The sequence below is a fragment of the Quercus robur genome, chromosome 12 (genome assembly GCF_932294415.1).
Source record: "Quercus robur chromosome 12, dhQueRobu3.1, whole genome shotgun sequence".
NCBI classification, from domain to species: Eukaryota; Viridiplantae; Streptophyta; class Magnoliopsida; order Fagales; family Fagaceae; genus Quercus; species Quercus robur.
This window is the reverse complement of record NC_065545.1, coordinates 20,279,570-20,301,149: the sequence shown is the minus strand read 5'-3', so window position 1 is coordinate 20,301,149 and position 21,580 is coordinate 20,279,570. Positions and strand designations below refer to the sequence as shown.

Here is a 21,580-nt window from a genome sequence, read left to right as displayed (position 1 = left end):
ATTTTTTGAAGTTTACCAATTTTTATTGTTTGATGATACTGTCTGGACTTATGAAACTGTCAAATTCTCTAGCTTTTGTGACGATCATATATCTCTTACTAACAGCTTAGCATTTGAATCATAGTATAATCCATGATTTTTAACTCTCTCTCTCTCTCTCTCTCTCTCTCTTCCTTATTTATTTAGTATATATATATTTAATGAAGTGAAAAGAGATGCATTTATACGTGTCGATTGGTTTGCATGAAGGCTAAAAGTTCATAACTATTGAACAGCTAAAAGGTTATATACAATGCTAATTATCATGCTGCTTAATTACAAATATTACTTTTGGTCATCTCCTCTTGGCCATAACGATGATTAGCTATATAGTCAAATATTATCTTCAAGATATAGTATCAACAGGCGTTACTAGACCAATTTTATATTGCATTTCTTGAACCTTTATGCTAACATACACTTTGTTAGGTTACGCTTGGGAAACGAATACTAAATCTCACAAGTACTAAAAGATTGTACATTGCTACTTCAATAAGTCAGTAATTTACGGATTCCCCCCCAACTCATATCCTTCAATTATCTAAGAGTCAGTATGGGGTATGATTTGATTTATTGCCCTCTTCACTTCCACAATGCTTGTTTTCTTCCCATTAACATTCTCTTTCACCTGAAGATACACACAAAAAAGAAGAATTAGTATCATGATATACATTACAAATGAGTTTAATGAAACAAATTAGTAAAATATTAATCAAAACTTTAAAACAATGTTAATGAGAGGATATCTTGTACATTCAATATATATATATATATATATCATCTTTCTCACAGTATATAGGTCACATGTAGATGTAATATCAATAAATTATGAGAGAAAAGATACATATATCAGATGTATGTGATATCTATTGATTAATTATATGTTCAGCATTGTACCTTGGCTCTCAATTCAGCTACAAAGAACCCACTGTTCAATGAAGATTGCACTGTTGTGGTCTCAATTCGGAGCTCTCGGAGCTTTTGCATGATATCAAGTAACAACCCTTCTCTGTAAGGACATTGGAGCTCCAACAACCCTTGACTCTCTATAATTGACACTTCTACCGAGGTTCCTGTTGGCGTCGCTGGTGGTGATGAAGGTGGCGGTGGTGGAGGTGGTGGAGGTGGCGGCGGCGGCGGTGGTGGTGACTCGACAACCATCTTGGACTTTGCAACACCACCACTCCCTTCCACAATTCTCAACTTTCTCTTATCTATGCCGGATAGGCTGGCCCGAGTCCGGTCCGAAGTTACCCCACTAGTAGTGGCCCGCAGATCTTTTAAACTACTAGACCTTTGCAAGTCTCCAGTTGATCTTGACCGTTGATCAGCCTCCATTTGTCTATTACGTGCCTCAAGATCCTGAATCTTTTTACGCAATTGTTTCACATACTCAATTGTGTCACCTAATATTGAGGCCTTGTCCATTTTGGTCACGAATGGCACTAGTGACCTTAGTATAATGAACCTCTCATTAAGCTTCTCACGGCGGCGCCGCTCAGCTAAGACATGGTTAGCACTAAGCTCATCTTGTGGGGTACCCTTTTTGAACCGAGTGGCAACATCACCATCCCTTAATTTTGGTGAATTTTCATCACGGTACTTAGTGTGAAGAAGTGGTACACTAAATAAAATGTACTTTAGGAGCCATTGTGATGTGCCCTCAAGTGGGACCTGAAGGTGGTGGTCCACACGGATTGTCCACTTGGCAAAAGCTGATTGGTTGGAATAGGGGATGTAGGTGGATGAGTCAGTAGCCCATCGGGGCTGTGTTTGGAGGATGGTGGAGACTGTTTGAGAGTAATGGGTATCCTCTTGTGTCAAGTCGTCTAATGGAGGAGTTCCTCCTGCACATATACACAAACACCAACACATTGACAAATGAGAATGATTATAAAATAATAATGGGGTTCATTGATTTTGTGGATTAACTTCTATTTTCTTATTATAACAATGATTATCCCAATAAAAGGAATTAGTAACTTTATTAGAAATATACCATGTTTTTCACAATTGTTTATGATTATTGTGATTATAATAATATATAGTATATTTTTTTTGAAAATATAGCTTTGACCTAATTTTATACACAAGAAGCCATAGTAACAATATTAAACTAATTTATGCGAAATATTATTTCTTTATAATATTTATTAAAAAAATTAAGATTCATCACCAAGTGGGTTGAATCAGATATAAGGTAAACAATTTATGCAATAATTTTATGAAAAAGTATTGGGAGCCTCGGTAAAAGAAGAAAGGTAAACCATTTATGTAATAATTTTTCTAACCCAAGTTAAAAAAAAAAAAAAAAAAAAAAGGATCCAAAATGGTTATTGGGGACAGAGTATATATATTATTTACTTAAAATATTTATTAAAAAAAGAAAGATCCGAAAGGGTTATAGGGGACAAAGTGTCAACCATAATATTGAATTTTGCATGGGTTAGTTGAACATTTCACTCCCCAAAAGCCAATAACTGTGGAGATTTATTGCATCGTTGCACGCAAGTCGCGACAACTAACCACATAAATGAGGTTTGTCCCTTTTCAGCCAAAACAAAGTACGAAAATTACAATTTGCCGCCCAGCACAGCACCACTTCCACGGAAAAAAAAAAAAAAGGGGGCGCGTGGACTTGTTTTCATGGGCTACCAGTGGCCAGTGGCAGTGGGATCCATTGGTAGAATCTAGAACTTGTCAGTAAAAGCCAAAAAATATATATATACATATACATATACTGCACATTACTCTATTTTTTTTATTTCCCATGTGCATGGACTATCATGTCACTCTGCTGAACATCATCATCATACAGTGATTAGGGGACTTAATGCAGTGACCCCCACAGGGCCCACCATTAATTGTGACCCTATTCCTTTTTGGAAAGCAAATTTATTAGTATCATACATTTCAATGATACGTGTGCTAAAGCTAGTAAGTAGGAGTCCGAGTAAGATCTGGTATCATATATTAAAGTCAATTATATACTATTAACTCATGTCACGTGCTCCCTGTTGTATTGAATCACTGCTATGTGCAGTGCAGTGCTGAATAGTGAATACACCACTATTGTATTTGTATGTGCAGTATTAATTGAATCACTATTTTAGTTGGAGGCCTTTATTTATGAAGTCAATTATTACTACTGTGGTATTTATTTAGTTGGAAACCCTAACTAACTAACTAACTACCGGTTTTTTTGATGTACCTGAAGATGGTGGTTGAATTTGAATTCCACTGCTTGTTGGTTCTTGTAACATTGGCCATCTTGGGGCTGACTCGCCTCGGTACGAGTCGGCTCGACGTTGGTGGTGGTGGTGGTGATCAGCAATTGGGTTTCCAACAGCGAGCATGTGAAAATCAGAGTCCAAATTGTTTGACGCGTCATCTGGTGAGCCTAGTCGGATGTCCTCTGACATCTCCAGCTGCATAAGCTCGCTGGGTTGATCAGTTGTGGCCACGGCCACTATGGCATGTGGGTTTTGGACTGCCATGGCCCTACGACCATTACGGCCCGTTTCGGCTTCTGAGTCTGATTCTCCACCTTCATCCTCCTCTTCTTCGTCCTCTTCCTCTTCCTCTTCCTCTTCCTCCTCCTCGGCATTGATAGGTGGGTCTGCTGAGGTGTAAACAGGCGGGACTGGTGGTGAGTGGAAGCGCGTGTGGCCCGATGATGAGGCAGGATTGGAAGTGGAGTGCTCCGAAAGAGCTGGTTTTGGTGGCTGAGGGTTGTGGTGGTGATGGTCACTGAAGAAACTCTGGATGTGTTGAACAAATGCAAGATCCTCTTGCACCTACAATAAATCATCATCATCATCATATATATATATACACGCGCATGTAATTGTAAGTGAAATTTTTAGTACAATATATATATTTTTTTTTTCTTTTTAAGCAGAAGAGTACTAATAGTAGTAATGACAGAAAATTGTTCATACGTACCTTATCAGTTGTGCCAAGTTCCACAACACCGTCAAGTAGAGGAATGCATACTACAGTCTGAAAGAGAAATTAATGTGGTTTTTAATTCTTAGTTCATAATGCAAATTAATCAGAGAGCAAGACAAATTAAATTACCTGAACACGAGCACTCTGGTCCAATGCCAAAGTGGTAAGTTCATGTTGAAAAAACAAGGAGAATGTAGTTAGTTATTGAACTGGATATTGGGATAATATATAAAATATGCTACTCACTACTAAAAACAAAGCATTAGCTTCCAAAATAATTTTAAGTTATCAATTTTTGTTTTTTCTTTGTTTTGTATATAACTTAATTTCCATTAGGAAATTATTCAAGTTGTTATAATATTTTTCTGTACTTAATTCCTGATCTATATATCAAGTATGTGTATTTGTCTTGAAAAATTTACATAAACGGTGATTTAGCCAAATGAAACCTCTATTGTATGAAACATTTTACATTTGTGAGTGTGAAACAATAATTACTATTGGGTCCGTACAATTTTTTTATTTTTAAAAAAAGAAAGAAAGAAAGGTAAAATAGTAATAGTAATTGTAAAATGCTCACAGTTGAAGTACGAACTTCACTAATAAGACAAAAAGTGCTTAGTGCAAATCCAAATCTTTAGCTTTCTTTACCATCAAATTTTCAAAGAGGAAGACAGGTAGAGATACCTTGGCAAGAATGGCTCTAGAAAAAGTCTTGCTATCGACATCATTAGCACCGGTGAGCCATACATGCTGCCGCCTTGAATATGCTTTTCCAGGTAACCTACAATAATTCCTCCCCTCGTAAATTACATGTCTATAATGAACCTTTAAACGCGTATTATGCAGAAATACACACATATATAGAATCAGAAAATATGTGTTTTTTGGGGTGAAAGTGAGAGAGTTGCAAATGTCATATAACCTTTATACATTTTCTTTGATATAGGTATAGTAAGAGTGTCCTAGCTAGGTTTTTTTTTGGTCATGTTGTTATAGAAATGCATGATTTACAGCTAAATGTGTTTAAACGTGTGGTCCAAATCTTCTAGAAAAATAGTACTAGATGAGGATTTTACATGTTAAAAAGAGCCAGCATGGTTAAATTCTGATCAGTGCTCCATCCCTTTCCGTTATTAAAAAAGGGTACAACACAGCCCTCTATGAGAGCAGTGAGTACTCAGAGCCTTGAAAGCTTAGTTTCGAGGTCTTAGCGAGAGAGAGAGATTTATGAAATCTTAGTAGGACGTCCTTTAGTTGCATAAATAAAACGGGGATTTGGGTTTTGCTTGTTTTTTCAAAAGAGATAGGAAGTTCATTGATCCAGTGTGATCAACCTCTATTTATTTATTTGACTCTCTCTCTCTCTCTCTCTCTCTCATGCACCTTGACTTTTTGATACAGCACTCTCAGAATATAGTCCCAGTAACCACCAAAGTAGTTTTCAGTCTTACAATTGTAAAAAAGACAAATCAGTGTAAGCCTAGTAACCCTGAAAACATGAAGTAAAAAGTAAAAACCAAAAAAGTGGTGCAAAAGGCTCTCACTTGACGTGTTGTAAGGGCAATTTATACGATGTCAATACCATGTTTCAAAAACAAGCAAGTAATTCAACAAAAAAACAAAAAGAGCAGGTTTTGTGTTTGAAGAACTTTGGTGCACTGTCTAGTTAGCTTCTATTTTGGACAAGCTCAATTACTAGCTCTTTGTTGTGCCTATTTTCTGGCCTTGGACTAGACTTTACAGTAGTAACTGTCACCTAATGATTTCGTCCACAATTACATAAGAGAAAGACAGATAGAAAGACGGTCGTCATTATTTTCTTGGCTCACTTCTTATAAGAAAGAAATTGAAATGAATGTCCTACTATCTGGGAAAGGAAAATTTTGAAATTCCTTCGGTAACTTTTGAAAGAGAGACAATAGATAAATTGGAAGAGAGAGCATTGCATGTGTTGCTTGCCTATGTGACAAAGTGTATGAAACAAAAGGAAATCATTCACAGCCCATGATTTTATTTTATTTTTTCTGCTGTTTTTACTTGCAATTTGGTACACACTCATGAGATTCACTTCAAGAAATTAAGATTGATGTAAACACAAAACAGTTCACAAGTTAAAAAAAAAAAAAAAATAGTAAATGGTTTTCAAGTCAAATGACATTTTCCATTGCTTCCAACTGATGTTTTCAGAATTCAAATCCTTTTTTTCCTACTTAAAATGTACCAAGAAAAGGAAATTAATTAAGACAGAAACCCTTACATTAAATTTTTTATCTAAAGAAAGGAAGCTAATCTAGCAGAAAGTGTGAAGTAATTAATTCAACTTACCCCGCCCCGGGAGGAAAAGAGAAAGAGACACACATCAAATAGAACCACTCCGACTCCGTCAAGTCCTCTGGCGACAAAGCAGCACAAGGCCTTCGTGCCGGCTGGTTAGTCTCTCCGGCGGACAATGAATCATAGAGCTCTCTAAGCTGCTGGCTTCTCTGAAGGGATGCTTCCTCAGCACTAACCTCCATAGGTTGCACTGTTTTCCTAGTCTTAATTGCTCCATTGTAATACCCATCTGCCCAAACTAAGATCCTGGACCATCATAAACATCAAGAAATGAGTAACAAAAAATCTCACAACCCCAAATTACGCAACCATAATCATACATAATTGATAATGAGAAATGGGTTTTGATCAAAAAGTTTTCTTGTTGCTCGAAATTAATTAATTAGTTATAATTACCCTTGTTGTGGACAGAGTTGCCAGAAGAGACTATAAGTCCATTGAACCGATTGCACCGCCGCCTGCAACATATTTTGAAGCCGGCTACTTGGCGGTGCAGCCATGCTTGCAGCTGAGTTTCAAGCACCAAACCTACTCTATCTCCTTTTCTATCAAATATCAACTCAAAAAAAGAAAATAAAAGGAAAGAAATACAAAAAAAATGAAAGAAAGAAAATCACTTTTGGATTCCAAAGATAGTAAATAGACAGAAAGGAGAATTAGCCATTTGAGCTAAAAAAATCAAAACCCCTTTAATCCCAAAAAAATAAAATAAAAAAAGATGAAGGAAAAGAAAGTGAGAGAAGAAGTTTAGGAAAGAAGAGAAGGTAATATGGCAGACCTGCAGGTGAGGAAGAAAGAGAGAAAGAGAGAGGAAAAAAGTTAGATGACTTTGAGGAAGATCTGTGAGTTGCCCAAGAAGTGCTACAACTTTGTAAAGGTCGATGATCCAAACAAAAAAAAAATACACAAACACACACCCAAATGATAGTATTGAAGGGTCGTTAGACTATGTTGATGGCTAAAAATATTCAATAGAGAGAGAGTGTGTGGTTAGGGTTTGTGTGTGTTTGGCATAGGAGAGAGAGAGAGAGATATGTAGGTTTTGACCGGTCGGTCTACCAGACAGTTCTGATACATGTCATTTTGTGTGTGTGGGTTTTTGTTAGTTGTGTGCGCGCGTTTGTGTGTTGTGTTGGCAAGTGAGAGTGATATTTGAAGAGCGAAGACTGAGCGTTGGAGCTGAAGAAAACGAGTTTGCATTGGGTAGAGAGGTACTACACACCAATACTTCCACACCCACCTGTCAGATTTATAGTAGCTCTAGTTTCTCTCTAATTTCTCAAGACTAATGTTTATTAGAACATAAATATCATATATATATATATAATCTGAATTCATATTTGATACAACTTTTAGTATGTTTCAATCATTTTAGATTGTGAAAATTTTATAAAAATGATTGTGTTTTTAGGCAAAATTCACATGATATATATATGGGTCTAATGACTAGTGAAAAAGCCATTAATTTTCAACTATGAATTTCGGCTAATTAGGTGAGCACATTGAAAGTATGTCTGTGATTCTTTTGTGCAACTAGTGTTTTGTTTTAAAAAAATGTGACAAGAAGAAATTATTATTGCCACGGTCAAGGGGAAAGGGTGGTGTACTATATTAAAGATAACCCCAAGAAAATGGTTAAATAATTGGGTCACTGCTGGTTTGGTACCCTCACCCTAATGATAAGGGTGTACTTATCTTTTGCTTTTTGTTAGTTAATTTAAAGTATGTGAAGGGTAGATGAGGTACTAAAAAAACTCAAAATCTACTCTAAAATAAATACTTGATTGATTAAGACTGTGCTTGATTGTTGAAAAGAGTGACTTCTTAATAAAGTCAATTTAGGCAATGGAGAAGGAAGTGGAAAAAAGGGGCCATTGTTTAATTGGATCCTTAGTTGAAATTTGAAACCTACTTTCTTGAAATGAGAAGTACGGAGGAGAACCAAAAACTAAAACACATAAGCAATCAATTTAGGATAGAGTTTTTCTCTAAACCTTCAAACTATTCCTATATCTTTTTATTGAAAGTGAATTTTGAAAATCTAATAATTAGATTGTATTTTTTTTGTGTTCTTAACACACATGTTTCTTTCAAATCATGTATTATTTATTGCTCGATCAATAAACTTATTTTTTATGCATAATTTTTTACCATAAAAATTTGAAATTTAAACATGTTATTGTTGATATAGCTATTAATCTTTGATATTCTTAAAATTTTGCAAGAATGGCAGATATAAAAAGAATATGTAAACAAATAGTTAGAGTTTCAAAATACACATCTAATAAAAAGATATATGAAGAGTTTGAAGGGTTTCTCTTTAAACTAGTTTGAAGAGAATCATTTTCCACCAACTTATACTTGAGACAATTCTTTTTTATTTTTATATTGTTTAATAACTATCAATTCATGATTATGATCAACCCTATTATTGGACTACATTACAAATTTTCTTAACAAAGATGTCAAATTTCATATTTAATCAAATAGCATTTATTATATATCCAACTTATACACTTATGTTTTTGGCTAATTAATTACACTTTTGCTCCTTTTATGGTTTGAGTTGTTTCTATTTGATTCTTTTTTTTTTTTTTGTTTTTTTTGTTTTTGTTTTTGAGAAACCTTCTATTTGATTCTTTATGTTAAAAAAAAAAGTTTTATTTTCGTCTCTTACATTTGGTATTGTTTCCAATATCGTCCTCCTATCCAAATTCATTATTTTAAAATGACGTTTTAAGCCCATTAAATTCATGTAAGAAAGAATGACTTTAAAAAGAATCTCTCTCTCTCTCTCAACCTTGCACCATTACATGCTCACTGTGACCACACTCCCACCGCACTCCAAATCTTCCAAAAAATACCACTCAAATCCTCCTTTAAATCTCATAACTTGCTAGGAAAATACCAAATCTCTCAAGATCCTCCCAAAATTTAATTTCCCCAAACCCTCTCTAAATTATCAAAATTTGTTGATTTTTATTATTATTAAGTTTTGAGGAGTCCTCTCCTCTCCTCTCTTCTCATTGATTTATACCATGACTAAACTCTCTTTCTCTCTCTTATCTCATGTTGTCTTTGTCATCCCCAAGCCTTTCACTCGTTGAAGCAAAGCCAAAAATCCCTAAGAAAAGGGAAAAAAATATAATTTTATTTCATTAATGTTTTCTATATTTTTGAAAGAGTTGGGTTCAAGTTACACCTGGTGTAATAATAAATAATGTTCCACTACTCAATAACTTATTATTGAATTTATATTTTAAAAATCCAACCGTTGAATTACATATTCTATATGTTCTTAATATACATGCCAAATTTCATTCCAATAAGTTGTAATTTACTGTTTGATCCATAAACTAATCTTTTATGCATTATTTCAAACTATAAAAACTTAAATTTAAACAATTGATTGATGATATGGCTATTGATATTTGATTATCTTGAAATTTTGCAAGTACATAGAATATATGAAGATAATTTAATCTAATGGTGAATTTGTCAAAATTTACATCTAATTAAAAACTATTGGTTAGTGTAACATTACTTAAAATTACACTAGATTAAACTTGAACCCAACCCTTTTTAAAATATAAAAGTTGATTTAGGTTAATTAATGCGTAAAATGTCGACTACATAAGAGAGATCATACAATATTATTGAATTACAAGATTCTTTAATAAAAAATGAAAATTTTAAAATATAAGGGATTGAAAAGAAAACAAACCCAAAAGTAAAGGGGCTAAAATTGTAATTTAGTCTATATATATGTGTATTTTTTTTATATTACTAAAATTTAAAAATACTAAAATTTTATCATTTTATAGAAATGATAGTCATTATTATATGATTATGATATCTTACAACCTTGAAGGTTATGAGAACATTATATAATATAATGTTACATTTGTTAAAATATTCATCTAATAAATTGAACCATATAAGTTATAACATCAAAAGAATATACACCCAAAAAAAAAAAAAATCTAAATAATTTGAAGAAATTAGTTTTACCTTGTTAGAGCTTATCATACGCATTAGTCACACAATGATCATTAATTAATTATGCATCGCAGATTGTCTTTTTGGTATCATTGAGATTTGAGCTTGACGAAAAGTTTGAACAATAGCCCAGCTGAAAAGTTAGTTCAGCTTTGACTTTGAGATAAAATTCTAGCCGGAATCATCCTACGACCCGCTAGTTAATGATCAAGCCCATATAAAAGTTGGGCTACCAAGTCACTTTTAATTGCCTCACGTAGGTATATAAATTTTATAACATTTTGTTTATCAATATTTAACACATACCATTAGAGACTTGAGGCCTTTCGAAAGTTTAGTATGTTTCTGTTTCAGCCAAAAGTGAATGTTTAATATTATTTACTGTTTGTTTATTGTCAGTGCACACATGCACTGGTAAAGTTGAGACAAATTAGTTCACTTATTTTGAGTTTGAAAGGCATGATTTTGTAAACACATACCATTACAGATTTGGGATACCAAGTCACTTTTAATTAGTTCATGTCTTTTGTGTTTGGAAGGTATAAATTTCACATGCTGATAAAGGCATACCATATTAGAGATTTGAGATCTGCTGATGGTTAAGTATGTTTCTATTTCAACAAAAAGGGAAAGTTCAATATGTTTATTTTCAGTGCCCTCATGTGCACTAGTAAAGTAGAGACTGATGCTAGAATATGTAGGAACATATGCAAACAGCGATAGATGGAGTCAAATTACTAGCCTCTTCATTTTTCCATTTACAGTAAATATAATGCAATCACAGCCCAATAGCACTAAGGATTACGTTAACAATAACTTCAACACAAAAAAAATTCACAATTGTTCAAATAACATATTGTGATTAGTGCAGAATAAGAGTGATGTCCGTGTAATAGACTTATGTAGAAGTGATATTACATTAATTACAACTTAATATATAGTTTGAAGATCTCATTTTCTATGCATTAATTATTACTTATAAATAAAATAAGTGGTTGGTTATATATAGAGCTGCCCATATGGCTAAAGAGGTCATGAAGTGGGAAAGAGAGACAGTAAGCCACCCAAATATATATATATATATATATATATATATATTAGGTCCACACTGACTCTGCTGTTTCTCCACACTTTGGCAAACTATTACGTACAATTAATATAGAGATAAAGATAATTGAGGTATAGCTTTGATTATATGATCGGTTCATGAACTGAACACAACCAACAAATTAATTTCATTCTATGGCTTAGCCCTAGCATTGTTAATTGAAGGTGATAGCATAGCATTTTTTACGCCTTAGTTACTAGTGTGAGGTTCTTAGAGCACTTGACTTTCGCATTACGCCTTATTAATATGAGGTGATGATTCATTAGTGTAGTTCTTCCATCTCATGCACGTTGGAATATTTATTTATAGGTAGGATTTCCTTATACGTGGTCTCAACGTGTTGGTTAGAAAACGAACCCATGATCTCATGGAATCACTAGACTAATCTCTTAGGATCTATAGATTTAAAATTTGGTTCTTCTAACAAAAGAGATTAAAAAGTGTCACTAAATTACATGACTCTTGGCAATTGGTACATATTACTTCTTCTTTTTTAAGAAGACTTGACATATATTACTTAGTTGATTATGTATTGTGATGAACAAGACATGACTCAATTACCATTTATTATTGACATAGAACTAAGACACAGTTACAAGTCAGATTCATTGAAATAAATGTGATAATTTTGGTTTTTAAGGTAATACTTTGTGCACATAATTCTTAGGTTTCTTGTAACTTAGTAATACTAAGATACTACATGACCCTTGTAACTTAGTGTTATGGACTGGTCTCTTTCCTAAAAGAGAATTGATTCAAATTCCCTCTCTTGACTTACAACAATTTAATTATTAAACAAAAAAGTCCTTATTCTTGTTGACATTTACCTTTGTAAATTTTGAAATGGGATATATGACTGGCATTTGCAAAAGAAAATGAGCCATTTATCAGAAATGCAAAACATTGAAGCACTATAGTCTATTATGCTTTCTTTCACCCCCTCAGAATTTCAAAAGCAGAACCCTTGTAGGGTTGGCTAGTGCTCTATAATCTATATGTAATAGTTCTTACTATGCACTTTAAAATGACCGGTTTCATCTAACTTTCTAATCTGGACAACATACTTTAAGAAAAGAGAACAAAAGGATGGTTTGTTGAGGGTCATTTGTGAGAATCCAAGTAGAAATAAAAAAAGTCCAACGACAAGGGTAGCAAAGAATTGGAAAGAAGATGCCAAAACCATTAGGCCCAAGTGACAGGAATAATGGATTACAGGTTCATGAAATAAACAAATGAGCCTTGAAGAGGCAAGTGGGCTTAAAGAAGCCCAGAAAGAGAGAAATAGCATACCCATGGGCAGTATATGATGTAGAAAAGTGAGAAAGGGCCGCAGTAGGTCCAAAGTAATGCAAACAAAAAAAGTAAGGGGTTAATGGCAAGCCTATGAACCACAAGGATGAGAATAAGGTAATTGGGCCAAGGAAACCCAATGAAGTTAGTAAAAGCCTATGGGAATGCAGGGTTAGTAAAAGAGTCAAGGAAACCCAAAGAAAGCAAGTGGGCCAAGGATGCCCAAGAAAAAGACAAAAGGGACACAGGAGCCCATAAGTAGAAAAACCAATGGCCATACCAAGCCACTGGGGGAAAGAGTAAATAGTTGGCCTAAAGAGGCCCAGCAGGATTGAGTCATTACAGCAGGAATAACAGAATAATATGGCAGGAAATGAGGACAATCAAGAAGTGGGCCAAAGAAATATAAGGCCTATTATCAAATAAGGCCCAGCTCCTAAGAGGAGCGGGAAATTGAAAAGCAGCCCACGTAAAAGGTCAAATAAAATGGACGGCAAGCTATGTAGGCAAGCCTCCAGACCACGGTAGACAAATGAGCAGCAGACAGATTTTGGACACATATGGAAGGAAGGCACGCGCAAGGCTCAGGCACCACCAGCCTGTACCCAGTCAATACAGGGCATGGTGAGGTCGGGGGTCAGAGATTCAGAGGGCATGGTTTGGTGGTGGGGAGAGAGGAAAAATCTATTTTTGAGGTTCCGGCTCAGGTTCTTTCGAGGAAGTGTCCTGCTAGGATGACTTACAACCCAAAAGAAGTAAGTTGAGTTGGAACCACTAGGTACATGCTATGAGGGATAGAGAGAGAGAAAGAACCCAGACAGTAGCAGGAATGGGTGCCACGGTAGACAAACAAACAAAATACCCTTCTTTGTTTGGTGAAGGGGGGGGGGTGGCACATAGACGAACTAGTGGTGGTCGGCTAGTACACCCAGACCAAACAAAGGAGGTTAAGGACTAAAACAGTAAAATCCGATCACGTCAAGCATTATAAAAAGAGGATCTTGCCGTGAACAAAAAACAGAGCAACAACGGGAACTATAACTAAAAAATAGGAATTCGAAAAGAGATACCAAGAAATAGAAAAAAAACGAGTGGGAGGGAAAGAAAGAAAGCAACCAGAAAGAAAACAAAAGTGAGAATTAGAACGGCAAGCATGCATCGGTAGATTGATTACCTCTCTCTCTCTCATGAAATCCTACTCTCTGTTAAAACCAAAAGGGGCCTCTATGCATTAACCATTCAGGTCCGTTTCTCTTAGGACAGTTAATCTCCACTGTTGGACTTTTCCTGAGAAATTAATTGCGTTGAGAAGGAATGTTCTTTCCTCTCTGGTTTTGCTCCTGCGGACCAGATTTTAGTTGATTTCTTCATCTTCTGATTAACCCATACATATTACTATTTGCTCCCTTTCGTTCTATTCTTTTCTTTCTATAAAAGTGATTATTATTACTATGATTGTGTTTGGGGATCATTTGGTCATTTCCTACTAAGTAGCTAGATATTTTATTTGATCATTTGGCCATACATATTATGTCTGTCTGCCACAACTTGTCTGAAATAGCTCTGCCTGCCGCAAGCACGTTTCTGGCAAACCAGGCATAGTTTGCGCACAAGCCGGACCAAATTGAGTTGCAGCTGGACCGGTCCCAACTCTCTTATCCAGAAAACTTGGGCCTAGTACAGTAAGAAGCAGCCTAACACTACTAGCACAGCCCACTACTTTACATGGTTCAACTCTAAAATTTTCAAACAAACCATGTACTACTCCAATAATAATAATAATAATAGGTGAAGTTGAGAGAAACTTAAATTAGAATTCCAAATTAGAGTTCCAATTTTACGCTATGTGTTCTAATTATTTATTCTTAAAGAGTTTTATTTTTTAATTTTAGAATTAAATGTGGGGATCACATCATAAATATTCATCTAAGTGAGTTATTAAATACAAAAACCAAAGAGTCTAGAATAAATGAATTTAAAAAAAAAAGTGTTTCATAAAATTTTTTTTTTTTTAAAAAACATAGATAATTTACATTTTATACCTAATGATATCCTTAAAATTTTTTTGAAAAAGTTAATAAAATATAAAAATGACTATCAATAGTATTTTAATTATATATATAGGAATTATATTACACATCTTATTGTATATCTATGTATATGCATGAAATTACAAACTAGTTTAAAGATAGTAGGCATGTCTCAAAAAGCTTTTAAAAAATTTGGATGGATGCATGCAATTATGGTTTTTTCAGGGTTCATATAAAGTTTACATGCTGAATATGATAGGGGCATGGTATGATTAGAAGGAACAACCCAATTTTTTGGAATCAAGACTTGCAACTAGTCCTATGTCTTTAAAATATAGATTCACTTAATAACTTTATAGCATATGTGGTGAATCTATACCTTGGGTTTTCCTAGAAATGCTTTTACTAGCCTTCATGGGTCCAAACTGCTTCAACTACCCTTCTTTGCTATATCATTTACTACGCTTAATAGTTTTATACTACAACATAATTATTACTTAGCAAAAGTTTCATACAATATAATTATACATTTGAGACATCTTTTAGCTTGAACCATGTGCTGGGTTTAGGCCTAGCCATCCATCCCTAAAGGCTTATACAACCCATGCCAAGTGCTAATTTTTTTCCCCTTCGACATATGGAAGTTCCTCTCCTTCTTTCAAATCTTTTTTTTTTTTTTTTTAATGGGAAAAGGAAGTATTTCTAAACTTAAAATAATAATAATTAATTTTTGTAATTCAGGTGCGTTGCGTGGTTCTTTTATTTGAAAGACATCGATTTGAATCTCTCTTTCCCAATTTCTTGTAAGGAAAAAAAAAAAAAATCAATAATTTTGGTTTATGATTTTATTTTTTGTCGACATAGGATCAATTGCTTGAGTGGTTCAAATCTCTCTGTCTTTTTTTTTTCCAAAAATGTCATCCCCAAATTGGTAGCCATGTACTTTGAGCCCAATAAGAGTTCTAGCTATTTAGTACCACAAACAAAAGAATTTCTACATGTTTTCTGTCAGCCAAGTAGCCAACGACAGGTCAGATTGTCCTGATAAATTCACTGTCATAGGCCACATGGTAATTTGATGTATAATATAAAGTAAACAATCATAAATATTTCATTTATGATGTACCACACATTGGTTCAAGAATAACAGAGTGGTCCATTGATTCAAGAGGTACAATAAAATTGACGGTCCCAAATTGTTTCTTAATTGTATTCCCTTCTAACCTTCTCACCAGCCATTCTCATGTACCTGCCTTTTGACTTGATTTTCTGGTGAGACTATTCAAGAGGGTTGTTAGAGTGGTCCATGTACCAGCCCGAACTCCTTGGCCCATTGGGTCTAACAAGGCAGACTCAGGCCTAGTCCTCTATTGAAATAGTGCTACATTTGGGCTTGACCAGGGCCCATTTCCAGTTTCCAATCTTTTGTGGGCTTAATTCTAAGCCCCAAATGTGGCCCATCCTAAGATATATATTATTTATTTGAATTTTTGGGAAGGGAGGGGGAGGTGGGTCGAATCCATGACACCGGAGACAAGGGAAGAGATAGTGCCTACGAGTCCATAGATTCATTTTCAAAGGGGGAAAACACACACACACACACATTATTAGTTAATAGGTATAAATTTATATTTGCTCAAAAAAAAAAAGAAAAAAAAAAAAAAGAAGAAGAGGGGAGGGGATATTTGCAAAAATTGTAGTCTTTGTCAAGATGAGGGATGCAAGAAGTTTCCTTATCTTATGGTTGTGCGCATGCACTATTGTATGATGTTTTTCTTAAATAGCGCAATACACGTTCTTCTTTCAAACTTGCAATAGCTTCCTATTAATTTGAGCAACAAAAGTAAGTGCTGGACAAATACCTAACTTAAGCTAAAATAATAATAATAGCATTGCGTATCAGTGGCAATATGCCTCGGGGCCGAGCATTCCATTTTCTATATTAGCGGAAGCAGAAATTTCATGACTTTTCAGTGGACTCTCCACTTGTCATTTGTCCTATCTTTTTGCATTTTTTAAACTTTGTTAGTGTCTTATCTCACAAACAAAAGAGATCACAGGCTAACTCATTTGGTGCTGCCATGGTTAAGGCTCCATTTGCTGAACACAAAGTCATTTCCTTCTAGATTATCGATGTTTTTGTGATCAAATATCTTAGCTCTTCCTGTTGTTTGGCATCAAGAAAAACAACTAGAAACCAGTTCTTAAAGAGAATCCCGAGAAAATAATGTGCATAAAAAAGGAAAGATTCAGTTTAGGGAAAAGAAATTTGTGAAGTAAAATCCATTAATCAAGTGCCCCTCATATTAATCTTATACTGTGGGGGAGAAAAGGAAGATGATAGAAAATAGAGGAAGAAAAAATTAGAGGAATGTGTGATTTTTCAATTTTTAATTCTAGTGAAAAGGGATAGGAAAGAAAAATGGGTAGTTAGAGTTTTCTGCTTGAGCTTACTATTTTTTTTCCCATCCAAATTGGGAAGTAAATAGGAGGGAATTAAGAAGAAAACCGCAAAATTACCCACTCACTTTTCAATCCTTTAAGTTTTATAATAAGGGTATAATAGTATTTAAAATTTCATCATTCCATTTTTCCGTCCTTTATACTAAACACACAGAGAAAAACATATATCTATTCTATCATGGTATGACTCATTATTAAATACACCTTCAATTGTAATTGTACTTTAGTTATATAACGTATTATAAACTCAGTTTAAAATACTATTATTACTATTTTTGTGTGTGTTCTAATAAATATCATTGTTTACTTAAAAAAAATAAAATTTAAACCCTTGTGGTATTTTTTTTTTTTTTGAGGTATGGTATTTTTTTTTTTTTTTGAGGTACAAACCCTTGTGTTATTTAAGATAATGCAATTGACCATTTTGCTAAATTTACTTGGACAAAAAATGACCAAGTGGATATATAAGTTACGTGAAAGTAAGTTATAACGTGTTGCCCACGTAATTATTTTCTCTCCAATAGAAATGAGGATAACAGAAAGGTTAATTGAATTATTTTAAATACCACAAGAATTTGAAAAGTCAATTTTGCAATGAGAGGGTATTTTAATAATATCTCGTATCATAAAAGGTATCCTTGTAGTTGAATTGACACTTTCAATTACACAAAGTGTTTGAGAGTTTAGGAGGAGAAAATATTCAAGTTGTGGGGCATATTATAACTATCTCTAAAAAAAAAAAAAAAACTTTTAATCTTATTTAACAACTCATTTGATTCAACATTTCAAAACCAAAAGAATGCATATACTATTTTTTTTTATATGTTTCAATCTCAGGTATTTTCCTCTTTCACTCTAATTAGTGATATTATATGTAAATAAATAAATAAATAAATAAATATATATATATATATATATATTTATATATATATTTATTTGATGATGTGATGGTATGTTATTAGTGTCTAGTTACACGAACAGAATTATGCTAGAGATGTTGGTTTACAAAGTAAATGGAGAACTCATTTAGCACTTACTCAAGAAGATAGGAGACAGAAAGCAAGTAATGAGATGTTTAGCACTCCTAATGATAATGCCATTAATCTTATAGTTGAATTTTATTGTTACCCTATCATTCTTTCTTGCAGTTAATAATTGTTATACTGAACTTTATTCTTGTTAGATATACACTTTTGTTCCTTTAATCAAATACTGGCTGCTGAAAACAATTGCGCATGTTTAGGGTAATTTCTTGCCTACCTGACGGCTCTAGGATTATTTTTTAGAGGGTCAATAAGTAGCATAAATTATACAAAATTTAAAACAAAATAGAACTTGAATATATTGACATCACCAAAACACACACACACACACACACAAGCCCAAATACATGAAGTTTTACAACTGTTTCTACAAGATTTCATATTTTAAAATTATTGCATGATATTTTCATTATAAATACTGTGATTTACATCTTTTTCAATATACATAGCTAAGCAATCATTCATCTATTGATCTCTTATTTGATTGATTTATTTCAAATTTTTTAAGATCTAAAAGAGCTTTTTCTAAACTTTAAGTTTAAAAATTTCTAATTTTGTTGTTGATTTTTTCTAGATTTTAGATCAAATTGGTTTGTTATTGGGTTTTTATGTGTGTGTGTATGTGTGTTTAGAAAGACTAAGATATTATTAAAAAGATCATATTCAAGTTTGTTTCAGCTGGACTTAAAAATAAAAAAATTAGAATCAATATTCAAAATTATATTTTAGGGGGTTAAAACAATTTTTTTAAAAAAAAATTATATATAGTACATATTATTTTTGTCAGTTCAAGGGGTTCATTTGAACCCCTAGGCTTCAAGTGGAGCCGCCCATGCCATTATCACACTTATGCGTTCAAATAATAATTCTACAATTTGTTTTACGAGGTTTAAAGTTTTTAACCAGACTCTAAAGTAATAGTAAAACTTATTTTAACTTAAATTATTATTCTTTTCTTAAAGAATCGATAGTTTGTATTATGTATTCTACAAATTTAACTTATTCTTTGCTTTTTGCATAAGAGATCTGACATTAAACTCGACCTTGACACTAATTTGTATGAAGGGAGAATAATACATCTTCTTATATATCCTATAAATTTCATGAACATCAATGACAACAAACAAAAAAGATTCTAACTTTTATTAATTATTATTAATATAGTTCATGATCGTAGAGTACAAGTAACATATATAGGTGATTTACAAGTAAATGACAATAGGCCTGAGTCTATATATATACCTTTAGAGACCTTGCAATCATATGTGCTCTAACAATAAACATGCATTCTTACTCATTTCTTAGCAGTGTGGAACTTAGCCCCTTCGTTCTTCTATTAAGATAATTGATTTCATCCATGTTTAACTCTTTATAATTATTTCTCATTAAAAAAAAAAAAAACTCTTTATAATTATTATTATTTTGAATAATTGTTTAACTTTTTACTGCTTATTATTATCTCATATTTTGACACTAGCATTATAACCACAGATTTCTCCAAATACGGGAAATTAGTAGAATTACTCAACGGCAAGATTAATTAAGATTAGGATTTAGCAGAGATATTTAGAATTCAAAATTTTCTCTCTCAAGTCTCAACTATCGAATAATAATAATAATAATAATAATAAATATTATTATTATTATTATTATTGCTCCACTTTAACCAGCATCTTCTACGTGTATTTCATCAATTTGAAAAATATTAACACATATTACATGCTACTTTGTCACATCAATTGATGGAATTTCAGTCATATATGATATTATCTCAATTGCCTGGTTGAATCTTAAATCGTACAAAGTGCCCCTTTTCTCGCAGTCCAATTTGGCCCCCCCATCTTTGCAAGTTGTTAGGAAAAAAAATCAATTACATTAGGGACAAGGACATGAAATGGTGCAATAAGTCATTATCCTCGTCTATATGTTGGTTGAATTTTATTTCCATTCCTCTTTATACGTTAATTCTTTAATCAAACTTTATATCATTGTCTAACAATCTCTTCATTCAATCTAATTATATTCATGATGATTTTGTTTTAGACTCGAATTGATTAGGAAGTGTGTAAATCTAATGTGATAATAATTTTTATTCTAAAATGTATATATATATAGTTGATTTATTAATAGCATATCATGCATATATCAATTTTGATTGATGTGTATGATCAAACTAATGAACTTTAAAAACTATCATTGAGAAGTTCATATGGGAGGATTTTAATATCATGTTTTGTGTAATGATCACTTGTTACATGAAGCAGGATTTACAATAGTTTTTTCTTGGATCTAAATACAGGATGTTATGCACCTAAAGCTAGTAATCATTAAAAAAAAAAAAAATCCACACCCAATTTTGTTAATTTCACTGTTAAAAAATTTGCAAAAGTTACATTGCTCAATATTAATTGTTACAAAGGAGTGTAGCTCTCTCTCTCTCAGCGGCGGTGATATGGGTAAGCGACTTTGCAACGACAGTATGGTCAAATAAGATAAGAATGTCTTTTTCTAGATCAACGTTTTTGTTTGCAGCTCCAACAAGGTCTCCTTTGTTCATGCCTTCCTCTCACTCTCTCCTATTTTTGTCCAATTATTCAGTTTTCTGGTTTCTTCAACTTTCAAGATTTGTGTAGATGGATACGAGGGATTTGTCTGTTATAATCTACACTTTATGGCCTTGGTATAATGGTTTTGGATTGATGTGCGTAACAAGTTTTAACATCCTTTCTTATTCTTTTCAAGAAAAAAAAAAAAAAAAATCGTGGAGGCTGTTTGTTGATACGTACTAATTTTACTTGATTTAAATGTTGAAAATTAATAAATATTTAAATGTTGATGCTAATTTTACTTGATTTAAAGAGAAGGTAAAACTAATAAATATTTATAAAGAAAGAATATTTTTACGGGGTTACAAAGGGATAGCGAGTGGGAGTAAGTAGTTAATTAAAGTAGAAAAAGTGGCATTGTAGCTGAATTGACACATTCCCATACACAAAGTGTTTGGGGATTTAGGGGGGAAATGATTCGAGCTGCAGGGTTAGCAGCATGTTGTAATTATTTCTCCAAAAAAAAAAAAAGTGGCCTTTTAAAGAGATAACTTCCCGAAAGATGCAAAATCAGATGTGAGTACTCTTAAGAATATATTAATGTCTAAGCAGGCTTAAGTACGTACTGTACCATTTGTAATCCTGACCATATTACTTGTATAGTGACCCTAGGATTAATCTGAGGTAGTCTAGGGTTATTATAGCATAAGATTAGTATCCTATAAATACTAAGCATATTATATATATATATATATATATATAGTTGTTTACACA

The 21,580-nt window shown here is 33.1% G+C and overlaps 1 protein-coding gene across 1 annotated transcript; it reads right to left on the bottom strand.

Moving 5' to 3' along the window:
- Positions 1-412: 412 nt before the first annotated feature.
- Positions 413-7,221, bottom strand: LOC126710381 (transcription factor BHLH42). The gene is made up of 8 exons (XM_050410804.1): positions 6,724-7,221; positions 6,319-6,573; positions 4,678-4,774; positions 4,120-4,134; positions 3,985-4,041; positions 3,251-3,836; positions 937-1,886; positions 413-667 (listed from the first exon to the last, which is right to left on the bottom strand). Exons 1-8 carry the CDS (start codon positions 6,825-6,827, stop codon positions 581-583), a joined length of 2,151 nt encoding a protein of 716 aa, XP_050266761.1. The 5' UTR covers positions 6,828-7,221; the 3' UTR covers positions 413-580.
- Between the last annotated feature and the right edge of the window lie 14,359 nt (positions 7,222-21,580).